This window comes from Pongo pygmaeus, chromosome 14, assembly GCF_028885625.2.
Source record: "Pongo pygmaeus isolate AG05252 chromosome 14, NHGRI_mPonPyg2-v2.0_pri, whole genome shotgun sequence".
Taxonomy (NCBI): domain Eukaryota; kingdom Metazoa; phylum Chordata; class Mammalia; order Primates; family Hominidae; genus Pongo; species Pongo pygmaeus.
Window position 1 is genome coordinate 84,899,690 of NC_072387.2, and position 14,024 is coordinate 84,913,713.

General features: G+C 39.2%; 1 protein-coding gene across 3 annotated transcripts; it reads right to left on the reverse strand.

Moving 5' to 3' along the window:
- Positions 1-444: 444 nt before the first annotated feature.
- COMMD6 (COMM domain containing 6) lies at positions 445-11,994 on the reverse strand. 3 transcript variants are annotated; one of them, XM_054446952.2, is made up of 5 exons: positions 11,873-11,994; positions 11,773-11,784; positions 4,094-4,246; positions 2,712-2,838; positions 445-648 (listed from the first exon to the last, which is right to left on the reverse strand). In XM_054446952.2, the coding sequence occupies exons 1-4, from the start codon at positions 11,912-11,914 to the stop codon at positions 2,728-2,730; spliced, it is 318 nt and encodes a 105-aa protein (XP_054302927.1). In that variant the 5' UTR covers positions 11,915-11,994; the 3' UTR covers positions 445-648; positions 2,712-2,727. The 3 variants fall into 3 exon arrangements, with proteins under 3 accessions (XP_054302927.1, XP_054302928.1, XP_063507013.1); XM_054446953.2 differs by lacking the exon at positions 2,712-2,838; XM_063650943.1 differs by lacking the exons at positions 2,712-2,838; positions 11,773-11,784; positions 11,873-11,994 and adding an exon at positions 11,491-11,510.
- Positions 11,995-14,024: the final 2,030 nt, after the last annotated feature.

Consider the following 14,024-nt stretch of genomic DNA (forward strand, 5'->3'; position numbering starts at 1 on the left):
TATGTATTTGAACTTTCTACAACCATTAGTAACAGAAATAATTGAATGCTAGACTAATACTGTGTAAAGGAGCAATGGTCAATCTTAATCTGATTACAAATGTTTAAAAAAAGAAGCCTCAATCTTCTGATTGCCGTTATAGTAAGTGATGTCTATACAATTGAATTTGTAAAGTCATCCTAATCAAATACTACTTTTCTAATTTATATATATTTTTATATACATGACTCCAAATAAGATTGTTTATAAAATGGGTGCCATCCAGTACAAGTTTTTAAACTACTGTTGTAACACATAAATTTGTGCTGCCTCCAATAGCAATGATTCAACTGTTAGTCTGATTATATCATTCACATTATCACCAAGTACATCCTTTAAAGTGTCTAATTCAGTCACTTTTATAAAGCACATTCACAAAGTTGTGCATTGATCACCACTACCCAATTCCTGTTTGTCTGATTTTTATTATTTAAAAAAATGGAAAAACAAAAGTGCATTTTTCATTCAATAAATGTTCCATCCTTATTTGGTTTTGTTGCAGAAAGTGAAGTCCCTGACTTTAGAATGACAGCAATTTATCAACCAAAGAATCCGTCTTCACACCGTTTCAATAACTGCAGCAATTTCCTTGAACTGTCTGTAGAAATTCTGGAGAGAAAGGGGGAAAATAATATTAATTTTGCTTTTAGAAGATATTTAAGTAGTTACTTTAATTATATCTGACTACCAGAGACTATATAACATATTAAGTTTGCATTTTAGTGTTACATTCTCAATTACTGAAGGTTGCTGTAAGAAATAAACAGGTACAATTTGGTACTGCAAGCAAAAATACTACTGTGGGGTTGGATAATTATCTCATGACTAAACTTTTCAAAAAGCACATGAGAAGTCATTTTAAGATCACACCAGATTTATTGAATACTCAGCACTGTCCTAGACACTGAAAATAAAAACAAAAATAACAAGTTGGTTCCAGGCCTCAAAACACTTTCAATCTAGTAAAGGACTGCATTTCAGTGTGGTAAGGGCTGTCTCATTTAAGATTATGGGTTCAATTACTAGAAGAGAGATCCAACATTAACAATGGTTTATATGGTAGAAGTTTATTTCTCTGTCATTTAAAAATTAAGCTGGTACAATGGTTCTCCTATAGAAGTCATCTTCTTTTAAATCTCAGGTAAGAAAGGAATCAAGCAAATTGTTCTGTCTTCTCCCGTACCTACCAGGAAGCTAGGAGACAAATTTGAAACTTAACCTTGGCAATCAGGATACCTTCTAATGATTTACACATCTGCATTTTCCTTCTTATTTGGTCTTAATTTTCTATTTTGCTACTTAAGAGGATTTGTATTGTTTTAATTTATATGCAAATTTGTCAGAGAATGAAGCAAAGTGTAACTATTTCTTTAAAAATATGTACTGATGTTCAAAATTTTAGTTATCAAAAAGATATAAATTAAAAGCTCAAAGAATGTTCCTTAGCTCTCAGTCATGTAATGTGATTAACAGGCTATCTTGTGGTTAGTTTTAAGCCATGTAAAAACTCTCTTTAAAAGAGTTGCCTCTAATGAAAATGTTTTTGTGTATATTTATATTTAATGTTTATAATGTATGTATATATTATATGTATATACTATGTATGTGTATACATACACACACAATGGAATATCACACAGCCATAAAAAAAGAAGGAAATCCTGCCATTTGCAACAACATGGATGAACCTGGAGGACATTGTGCAAAGTGAAATAAGCCAGACACAGAAAGGCTAATACTGTGTGATCTCACTTATATGTGGAATCTAAAAAAGTCAAACTCACAGAAGCAGAAAGGAGACTGGAGGTTGCCAGGAGCTGAGGCTGGGGTCAATGGGGAAATGTCAGTAAAAAGGTACAAACTTTTGGTTATAAAATGAGTAAGTCTGAGATCTAATGTACGATATGGTGACTACAGTTAATAATATTGTTATTGTTTACTTGAAATTTGCTAAAAAACATTTTACATGCCCTCAACACACACACACACACTCTCTCTCTCTCTCTCTCCAAAAAAAGAAAAGGTAACTATGTGTGGGGGTGGATGTGTTAATTAGAGTGACTGTGGTAATCTTTACACAATGTATATCTTTAGCATATCATCACATTGTGAAACCTTCAAAATACACAATTTTGTCAACTGTACCTCAATAAAGCTGGGGAAAAAGAGTTAATCCAGTTGTGATTTTTTTTTCCTATAGGAAAAAATTTCTAGAGGTGGAATTAGGACAGCACAAATGCTGCACAGAATAATAACAATTAGGCCAGCACTGTGAATTACAAAAAGACCAAAACGTGTATTCTCTTTCAAAATTGACCGAGTCCTCATATTTAGTTGAATGTTATTCCCGTATCACAATATACATTTATTTCCTTTTCACTAAGTCTCAGTTCCAAGACACTAATCAATATTAATAATGTTAAATTTGTGAACATTATTTTTGTTTCAAAGCAGGGATATCTATTTTAAATAAAGAAATCAGGCTGAGCATGGTGGCTCACACCTGTAATTCCAGCACTTTGGGAGGCTGAAGTGGACAGATCAACTGAGGTCAGGAGTTTCAGAAGTGGATGGATCAGCTGAGGTCAGGAGTTTCAGACCAGCCTGGCCAACATGGTGAAACCTCATCTCTACTAAAAACACAAAAATTAGCCGGGCGTGGTGCTGCATGCCTGTAATCCCAGCTACTCAGGAAGCTGAGGCAGGAGAATCGCTTGAACCCAGGAGGCGGAGGTTGCAGTGAGCCGAGATCATGCCATTGCACTCCAATTGCATCCAGCCTGGCCAACAAGAGTGAAACTGTGTCCCAAAAAAAAAAAGAAAAAAAAGGAAATGAAAGGGAAACAAATTATTTAAAATGTAGTTTATAAAAGCAGAAATCAAAAGTATCATAAAGTGGTATATGAAAGGGTTTCTTTAAAAGGAAGCCTAGGAACAATATAATTTTAGTTAGTTTTACAAAGAATCACTTTTTATTTCCATTTCATTCACGATGGTTGCTTTCTCTGACTTTTAGAGTACTAACTGCTGTTTAAGTACTAAGTGTAAGTACTAACTTAGTACTAGTGTAAGTGCTAAGACTAGATTCCTACCTATTCATACGAAAAGGAACAAACCAAACAAACAAAAACAAAACTGGAGAGGACAGTTAAATTAATGACAAAACATCTCCAGTATGTACATTTAGAAGAAAACCTGGCCGGGCCCGGTGGCTCACGCCTGTAATCCCGGCACTTTGGGAGTCCAAGGTGGGCGGATCACGAGGTCAGGAGATTGAGACCATCCTGGCTAACATGGTGAAACCCCATCTCTACTAAAAATACAAAAAAATTACCCGGGCATGGTGGCGGGCGCCTGTAGTCCCAGCTACTTGGGAGGCTGAGGCAGGAGAATGGCATGAACCCGGGAGGCAGAGCTTGCAGTGAGCCGAGATCGTGCCACTGCACCCCAGCCTGGGCGACAGAGCGAGACTCTGTCTCAAAAAAAAAAAAAAAAAAAAAGAAAACCTGACTTATTCCCCCCTCCCCACCTTTTATTCCTCCTGGGTTACAGAAAAGAGGTAGAATGATAATATGGTAACATCACTCTAAACTACTGAGTTACTTAAGTCCCTAGCTGATAAAGCCAGCCAAGTACACTTACTCTGACCTGTCTTTTGTAAACATTATTAGTCAGAAAATTCAGGGTCAACACTATTCAAAGATTCATTTAGCTTAACATTCTTGAATATTAAGCCCAAAGGAATAAAACATTTGAATGCAAAGTAAATATCCTGCCACTGAAGATAAAACTTTCCTAAATATACTCAGAGAGGAGTACTGTTCAAGCGATCAAATGGCGCAGTACACAAATTCAGCACATTATATTGAAAATAATTTATCCAATTCCCAAAGAAGACAAATTCATGTCTCTTGCATATACTACTAGTAAATGTAGAGCATATCAATCTACAAATAAAAACCATTAAAGTTTTCCCATAGAAAGATTTTATACATCTTTTTATGCGACGATTACAGAAAAGCTGAGCTAAAACTGGATGAGTTAAATCACAAACCTGAAACTGTGGAATCGTCATTTCAAAGCACTTGGTCTTTACTTGGCCTGAATGATCTGCCACTTTTAGCATCACTGCAACATAAGGATACTTAAGAGATCTGCAAGTGTCTGAGCTCACAGCCATACCCAGTTTCCACTGAAAATCTACAAGCTTTAATAAGACAGGACAAAATAATACATTAGTAGTAACATTACCTGGAATGCAGATATTTATTCAATTTTACTGCAGTTACACTCAACTTTTAGTTTCAACGCTGGTCATATTTAAATAAAGTATCTTCATTTTAATATTGCTAGAGGAACGAGAATCAAATGAAAAAATGGAGAGGTAATAAGGGATATAAACACAGTTAGAAAACACCATCATAGTTAAAAACGGAAAAAAGCAAAAAGTGAAAAAAAAATTTCCCCTCCAATGTATAATGGAAGTGGAAGGAAGATGTGGCAGTATTGGTTTCCTTTAACAGGCTTGGAGTATCTTTTAGTTCACTTTGCTGTTCCATGCTCAAGCCTTACATTAGCATGTATAGTGATAAGGTGGTTTTGGATTTCATCATTGTTCATGACAGATACACACCCTGGGTGATGTGCTATGCAGTTTACATGTATTATATACCTCACTGAATCAACATAACATTATAGGTTATAGTTTCCACTTTGCAGATGACAAAAGCCAACTTCAGAGAGCTTAGGTAATGTGTATACGGTCACACATTTCTGGAATCAGAACTGAAACCAAAGTCTGTTTGACTCCAAAGATTACATGCTTAGTGACTACTGGTTGTCTTAATACTTTTAATCTAATTCCTGTCAATGATTGTTAAATGATGCCATAGCATAAAACATGCAGCTGTTAATGCTGCCTCAAAAACACGACTCCAAAACATAAAACACAGGGGTAAATACTGTCTTGTTTCCAAAGCTTAGCCTGGTACATAGCAGCCACTCAAAAAGTACTTGCTCACTGACTGATACCTTTTTCTAGAAAACTAATGCTCACTGGGCAAAAAACTTTACTTGTTAATACATTTCTTCTTGCAGAAGTTAGGATTTTTGTAAATCCCACCATGTATCCTACCACATATCCATCATGAACACTGATGAAATCCAAACCACCTTATCACTATTTACACTAATGTAATATTTGAGCTTGAAGACTATGGTGAGGAAAAGAAATGGAATGTTTCCCATGTGTGCCTCAATCAACCATAAAAGTTATATAACCCATCTTCTAATCTAGGACTTTTGGGGTATGGAATAGGGGAAGGCATTTGTAAATCTCCCATTTTTATAAAAGGGGGACCAAAAATTCCTCCTATCTCAGACTTGCTTTGCATCAATCTCTTACAGCATTAAGTCCAAGCTGGTGCTGACAAACGGTTAACATTTTTTATAAGTAAAAAGATTGAATAAATTCATTTTAAAGAAAAGTTCTCCATATAAAAATAGAGAAAGGCAAATCACAAAATAACTACAAATTTCTAATAAACATATGAAAATGTGCTCACCTTAAGAAACAAGGAATTAAAAGCCACAATTAGATACCACTACACAGCTACCAAAATGGCAAAAATTTAAGTCTGAAAATTCCAAGTATTGGCAAGGAAGGATGTGAGGCAATGGGAAGTGTCACATGCTGTTGGTGAAAGTGTAAACTGGGCCAATCTATCAACGAACTGACTTTAGCTAGTAAAACTGAAGCTCTGCATACTGTGATCCAAATTCTACTAGGGATAGAACTTAGAAAAACTTTTTGAATATGTACACAGGATACATATATGAAAATGTCCCTAGCAGCTTTATTCATAATAGCCCTAAACTGAAAACCCAAATGTTCAACAGAAATAAAATGGATAACTGAAATGCTATACAGCAATGAAAATGAACTTCAGTTACATGTAAAACCAAAAATGTTAAAACAAGTCCAAAACTTATGATTCGGTTCACTTCAACTTGAGAAACAGGTGGTAAAACTATAAAGAGAAGAATATGCCTATCCTTTTGGGGTGGAGAGAAGTGGGCATTGATTGAAGAGGAGCATCTGGTGGGCTTCTGGGGGACTGGTAACACTCCATTTATTGACTTTTGTTTGTGGTTACACGAGTGTTCGCTTTTAGATAATTCATTAACTGTCCATATTTTGTGCACTTTTTGCATATATAGTCCAGAGAGAGCAATATAAGTCAGTGACTACATTTCTGGTTGAAAGGAAGAGTTTATTGTAGCCTAGGGAGTTAAGGGAAAGCTTTACAGAAGGCTTTAAGCTCCATTTTGAAGAATAAACAGAAGAGGAATTGAGAGGAAAACATGTTTTTTATTTATATATACCATAAATGCACACCTAGCAAAGAATAAATGCTTAATAAATATTGGGTGGAACCAATTACAGATGAAAAAGAGTCAAAATTTGGTTTAGGGATAGAATATTTTATCTGTCTTGCCAGGCGCAGTGGCTCACACCTGTAATCCCAGCACTTTGGGAGGCCGAGGTGGGCAGATCACGAGGTCAGGAGATGGAGACCATCCTGGCTAACACAGTGAAACCCCATCTCTACTAAAAATACAAAAAAATTAGCCGGGCGTGGTGGCACGCGCCTGTAGTCCCAGCTACTCGGGAGGCTGAGGTAGGAGAATGGCGTGAACCCTGGAGGCAGAGCTTGCAGTGAGCTGAGATCACGCCACTGCACTCCAGCCTGGGTGACAGAGCAAGGCTCTGTCTCCAAAAAAAAAAAAAAAAATTATCTGTCTTAAAGTAGATGGCTCGTGTAAGAAAATATGAAAAATAAAGTTGACAAGTGACCAAAAAGCCAGTAATTCCTTGCAAATTGAGCTTTCAGAGGTTTTCATAGTACTTTTATATCCTTTACCTTACTGTGGAGAACTTACCACATTAAGTCACTTAAACTTTCCCTGTAGGCATTGGGGACTCACTGAAAGTTTTTCTTTTTTTTTTTTTTTTGAGACAGAGTCTCGCTCTGTCGCCCAGGCTGGAGTGCAGTGGCGCGATCTCGGCTCACTGCAAGCTCTGCCTCCCGGGTTCACGCCATTCTCCTACCTCAGCCTCCGGAGTAGCTGGGACTACAGGCGCCTGCCACCATGACCGGCTAATTTTTTTGTATCTTTAGTAGAGACGCGGTTTCACCATGTTAGCCAGGATGGTCTCGATCTCCTGACCTTGTGATCCGCCCGCCTTGGCCTCCCAAAGTGCTGGATTACAGGCGGGAGCCACCGCGCCCGGCCAAAAGCTTTTCAATAGAGAGAATGATATCAAAATATTGATTAATGGATATTCAGGCTGGGCACAGTGGCTCACACCTGTAATCCCAGCACTTTGGAAGGCCAAGGCAGGTGGATCACTTGAGTGCAGGGGTTCCAGACCAGCCTGGGCAACAGCCCTGTCTCTACAAAAAATACAAAAGTACAAAAAGTAGCCAGATGTGGTAGGGCACGCCTATAAGTCCCAGCTACTTGGAAGGATGAAGTGGGAGGATCACCTGAGCCCAGGAGGTCAAGGCTGCAGTGAGCTATGAGCATGCCACTGCATTCCAGCCTGGGCAACAGAGCGAGTCTCCAAATCTATTTAAAAAAAAAAAAAAAGAGAGAGAGAAAGAGATTCATCTGGTGGCAGCAGAACACAATAATCCAAGTCTGAAGTTATATAAGTGCCTGAACTAAGTTGGTGACAAGCAGGACTAAACTGATCATATGAAGGATGCATTGCTAGGTCTTGATGATTGCCTACAAGATACAACTATAGTTGTTTATAGAAAATTATAAAAAATTGAGCTTGGATAACTGGGAGAATGCTGAGGTATCCAGTCCAAAAGTATCATTAAGAGATGATACTAGGGTTATCTCTATAGGAATATTCAGAAAGTGGCTAAAAATCCAAGAACAGAATTCAGGAGAGTTCATGAGTAGAGAGAGTTTTAATTCCAGTTCAATAGTGATATCCAAAAATTGAACCAGGAATTCATTTTCCTTTTTTTTTTTTTCCAGACAGGATCTCAGTCTGTTGCTCAGGCTGGAGTGCAGTGGCATGAACATGACTCACTGCAGCCTAGACCTCCTGGGCTCAAGCAATTCTTCTACCTGGGCTTCCCTCCCCTAAATGTTTGAGTAAGAAATAAGTAAGCAATTTCTTATTCTTAACAGTATTTAGCCTGTACAACTCCTTGATGGAAGAAGTTCCACTTTTACCATCAACATTAAAGTGGCAGAGTAAAGGGTTGCCTATTTGTTTCTCAGAATCTGAAATAAAACTAGAAGATTTCAAGCAGAAAAGCAATGAAGGTGTGCAATGCTAAGTTCCACTCACTATTAAAACAGTGAAATTGTCAGGTGAGGAAACAGGGAGAGGTGTCATCAAGACACTGTGCAAAGTCGGTCTTCACAATTGAAAGAAAGCTAAGACTAGGTTTATAAGATGAGAATTTCCAAAATTCTAACCTCAACATTTAAATGCAAACGGAAAGCAAACCTTCTAATAATTGTGGTTTCGCCTTAAGTAGGAGTGAACTGCATAGATTTTAAAAATAAAAGAATATAAAAGAAAAAATCAGAACAGAGAGCACTTACCACTATGCAGAATGTTAAGAATGAAACAATGTACGGTAGCCCTAAAATCATTGTATGATGAAGTATTAAAAAAGGAAAACATACAAAGAAACAAAAAGCTAGTAGTAAAAAAGGAAATATAAAAACATCCAGAAGTAAAATGAATACAAAGAATAATCAGAAAGTAAATACATAAAAAGGTAAACAAACAAATTAGCTGTAGTCACACTAAAAATTGATGTGGAGGCTGAAGTTACTAGTAATATAAAAACATGACTATAAAAACTGTCTATAAAGATAAAACTGGTAATTCCTGTGTGTTTTGAGTAAGAGAGGGAGGCCTCAATATTCAGTATATACTAAGCAATACTATATTCTAGGAATTAGGGATGTAAAAAATAGTTCCTGACCTTCAGAATTCTAGTGGGGAAGGCAGACAATAAACAAAAATATAATGAAATGGTAGTATTATAGCATGACGAAATGCAGGGTAAGGTGACAGGGTGACAAGAAAGGCTATTTAGATAGAACCTGGGAAGACCTCTTTCACGCGGCTTTTGAACAGAAAGAGACTTGAATAAAATGAAGAAAAAGCCACGGGATCTGGAGAAAAGAGCATTCTGGACTGAGGGAGAAGCATGCTTGGTGTGTTCAGGGAACAATGAGGCCCAGGTGGCTGGAGGGGCATGAGCTAGAAGAGTGGTAAGAGATGAGGAATCAGTCTTCGAAGGGCCCCGTAGGCCACAGTAAATACCTATGACTTTTTTCCAGTGTGACAAGAATCTCTTAAAAAGCTCTGAGTAGCAGAGGTACCTGGTCTAACTTACATTGCAAAAGGCTCATCCAGACTGCCAGATGAGGCACAAAGTTTAAGGAAGTTGGGAGACCCTGTTACAAGGCTACTGTGGTATTCCAGGCAACAGAACGGTGGCTTGGACCCAGGTGGCAGCAAGAGGAGGTGAATTTAGAGTGAGAGAAAACAATCTGCTGATCTGATTGTATGTCAGGTGTGAGGGAGAATTGGGAGCCTCCAGTAATTTGTCAATCTCAGTTAAGGCACTGGTTTCTGTGGAGCTTCTGCTCTAAGTTGTGGTTCTCTGTATTCGCAATGTCTCACCAATTTGGGGGACAGCAATTTGCACTGTGACCTCACTTCTCTGACAGATCCAAGAGGAGTTGTTGATTTTTCAGTTTGTTCAGTTATTCCTTGTTGCTAGGACAGGGTGATGTCTTCCAAGCTCCTCATGCGCTGGATCACAAAGTAAAAGTCTACCGCTTTTTGTAATTTTCTTCATAAAACTTTTAAATATCTTTTGTTAGATTTCTTGCAAGGTACTCCGTAATTTTTTTTTTTTTTTTAAGAGATGGAGTCTCACTCTGTCACTCAGGCTGGACTGCTGTGGTGTAATCACAGCTCACTGCTGCCTCAAATTCTTGGGCTCAAGAGATCTTCTCTTCTCAGCCTCCTGAGTAGCTAGTACTACAGGTCTGTGCTTCCACACCTGATTAGTTTTTTTATTTTTATAGAGATAAGGTCTTGCTATGTTGCCCATGCTGGTCTTGCTATGTTGCCCATGCCCAAAGCCCTGAGCTTACAGTCATGAGCCACCACGGCTGGCCTATAATTTCTTCATGTTATAAATGACATCCTTAAAATTATATTTTCCAACTCTTTATGTCTGAACTAAAGAACGCTCAACAATGGAATCACCTTGCTCAACTCTCACATTAATTCTAATAATGTTTGTAAATGATCTTGGCTTTTCCTATGCAAACAATCATATAATCTGTGAATGACTGCTTAGAAGGATGTGCAGTAGGCTGAATAATGGCCCTCCCAAATATGTCCACATGCTAATCCTCAAAATCTATGAATATGTTACCTTAGGCAACAAAACAGTATTGGTAGATGTGACAAAGTTAAGGACTTGGAGATGGGGAGATTTTCCTGGATTATCCAGATGGGCCTAATGTAATTGAAAGGGTCCTTATAAGAGGGAGGAAAAAGGGTCAGAGTCAGAGAAGGCAATGTGACAATGGAAGCAGAGGCTGGAATGATGTGCTTTGAAGATAGAAGCAGAGGCCACAAGCTAAGGAGGAAACATTCTCCCCTACTTCCTCAGAAGGAACACAGCCCTGCAGACACCTTGATTTTAGCCCCGTAAGACTAGTTTAGGACTTCTGACCTCCAGAACTGTAAGATAATAAATTTGTGTTTAAGCCAAAAAGAGTTCAACTTTAAAAACCCCATAATTAGTATAATTCTGTTTCAGAATATCTTAAATACAAAACTTAACGTAAGAGAATGGATAAAATGACTTATGAAAGATCGACTCAAAATGCACTAAGTCATATAACTAAGTAAAGCCAGGTAGACGGTTGACAGCTCTCTGACTTCCCCTACTTCCCAGGAATCCTCGAAAGCAACATCAGTTAGAGAAAAATGACAGAGAGCAGTCAATGGACACCTCTTTCAGCCCCTGTATTCTAATTATTTCTTACCTCATCCCTTTCTTACATTTTATATGGACTTGGGTAACTCCTGGCCTAAAAATACTCTAGTTTTAGTACTCCTATTCTGAGAAGTGTGTTATAAATTATTTGCCTACAAATAGTTTATTAGCTACAACAGCACAGCAGCACTTGAAACAGAAATGGGGCTAAGATATAGTTTAAAAGTCAAATTCATATTCCTAGCATTATAAATGCATACTCTAAAAGGCTAAAATGCTATACTCCATCTTCAAAAATAACTTTTTTAGAGACTAAGAAAATGTTTGCGGTGCTATCTCTGCAAATTTTCATAACTTCTTCTATATCCATCACACTTTAAAATACCGTGTTCCTAGCTTCGAATAAATGTCGCTTAATCAAAGCCCAACAATCCTTGATCTGCATTCTTTGGGCTAGTGCAGGGTGGGGAAGAGGAGCTTTCATTACAATGGCAACGGCTACCGGTTCAGGTGCAAAGGAGAAGGAGCAATGCAGGAAGGAGGGCTGAAGGTCACCGGCTCGCGGACACAGGACTGGGGGAGACCTGGGGAAGGCTCAGGGTGGCACGGTCTCGCGGCCGTGGGAGGCGGGCTGGCGGAGGACAGGGCGGGACGGCCGCTCACTCACCTGGTTGGTGACCTGAAACGGAAGCAGAAACACAATTTAGAGAAACATCTTTCTTGCTCCAGAGCCTCGCTGCTCGCTGTCCTTCCAAGTTGGAACTCACCTCGGACTTAGCATCCAGCCGCGGCTCGCTGGACGCCTCCATGGGTAGCGTCTGGGACTTGCGCCCCGGACTCGTGAGAACGCCCCCCGACCAGCGCTTCCGCTTCCACGTCCTGCCCCTCGCGGCCTGGCGCATGGGGCGGACGTAGCGGGGGAAGCTGAAAAAATCATCTTTATGTGACTCATATTTTTTCTTAATTAAACATATATTTTAAGGAGACATTGAGCTAGAAGAAAATTACTTTGTGGAAAAATGCCAAAGATTTGGGAGATACTTTGAGAAGAGAAGCGTTAATTAAATTTAGGATGCCGCTTCCCCCATCTAACAGTGACACGTGGGCTCTTCCAGTCTGGAGCTGGGCACGGCATCCCGCTGCGCCGCTCCTCAATCCCAAGCAAATTCTGAAGGGGCTGGGCGACCACACGCTCGACCCATAGGAGTTTGTCCTGCAAGGGAAGCCTGTGGGAACCACAAGTTATAGGATGAGCTGCTTCGCTGGCCTAGCTGTGGGCAGGGGATGCTTTCCATTATCCCTGCTGTTCCTCTTGAATCCCAGCCCTAAGTCTGGCTGCGGAATACCTTCCCATCTTGTCTTCCCACTTCTTTCCTATTGCCCTCAAATCCATCCTACACAAAGTATCCACAGTGATGTTTTTTCCCCGCCAATTTTTTATTTTGAAAAATTTATTTTCTTCAGAAAAATTGCAAAAAATAATTCAATGAACACCTATATACCCTTCATCTAGATTCACCAACTGTTCGCATTGTACATATTTGCTTTATCTCGGCTTGTATTAAGGATGATACTCACTCCTAAATGCTTGAGCATGTTGTCTCCTAAGAACTAGGGCATTCTTCTAAATAACCACAATTCAACTATCACATTCAGGAAATTTAATATTGATAAAATACTATTCTCTAATAAATAAGCCAAATTAAAATTTCCCCACTTGTTTCAACAATATTCTTTAAAGTTATTCCCTACCCCATCCACAACCAGAATCTAATCAAGGGCCGCCTTGAATTTGGTGATCATGTCTCTTTAGTCTCCTCTAATCTAGAACTGCAGCGGTAAAGGGTCAGCAGGACTGTGTTCCTCAATGAAGGTTCCGGGGTGGTGGGGTTTGGGTGGGGGACAGGGGTGGGATCTGCTTTCAGGCTCATTCAGGTTGTTGGCAGAGCTCAGTTCTGTGCAGTTTCCTTGCTGGCTTTTAGATGGGGACTCCCAGCTCCTAGAGGCCGTCCGCATTCCTTCCTCCATCTTCAAAGCCAGGAAGGGCAGGTCAAGTCCTCCTCACACTTTAAATCTCTCTGATCTCCCTTTCTGTATGATCTCTCCTGTTCCTGTTCCTTCTTTTGCCACATCTCTCTGACTCTAGCCTGAAAAAATTCTCTGTTTCTAGGGGCCGAAATAATTATTAGATCAAATATAACCAAACAATTAAGAATAACTTTTTTTTTTTGAGACAGAGTCTCACTCTGTCACCCAGACTGGAGTGCAGTGGCACAATCTAAGCTCATTGCAACCTCTGCCTCTCAGGTTCAAACAATCCTGCCTCAGCCTTTTTGAGTAGCTGAGATTACAGACATGCATCACCATGCCTGGCTAATTTTCGTATTTGTAGTAGAGATGGGGTCTCTCCATGTTGGGCAGGTTGATCTGGAACTCCTGTCCTCATGTAATCCACCCACCTTGGGCCTTGGCCTCCCAAAGTGCTGGGATTACAGACGTGAGCCACCGTGCCTGGCCTCTTTCTATCTTAAGGTACATAAATTTTAATTATATTTGTAAAGTCCCTTCACATCAGTACCTAAATTAGTGTTTCAATGAGTAATCAGGATGGAAATCTTTGGAGGAGGGCATTTTTAGAATAATGCTTACCTTAAATACCCTCATAGGGTTGTTGGAGAATTACATTAGTTAATGCATGTTAAGCACCTAAAAATGTCCCTGGCATGTAGCACTCGGAAACTAGGACAAAAAAACAAAAAACAAACAAAAAAACCCCCCACTGACTCAAGGTTATTGGAAGTGATTAAATGTACTAATTAGCTTGGGAGGATAGTCCCTGAATGAATCAGACGATTTCTTCTCTAAGGAAGTCAGATGAAAAGACAGAACACTGCTGTGCATCCGGCTGGTCAGTGCATT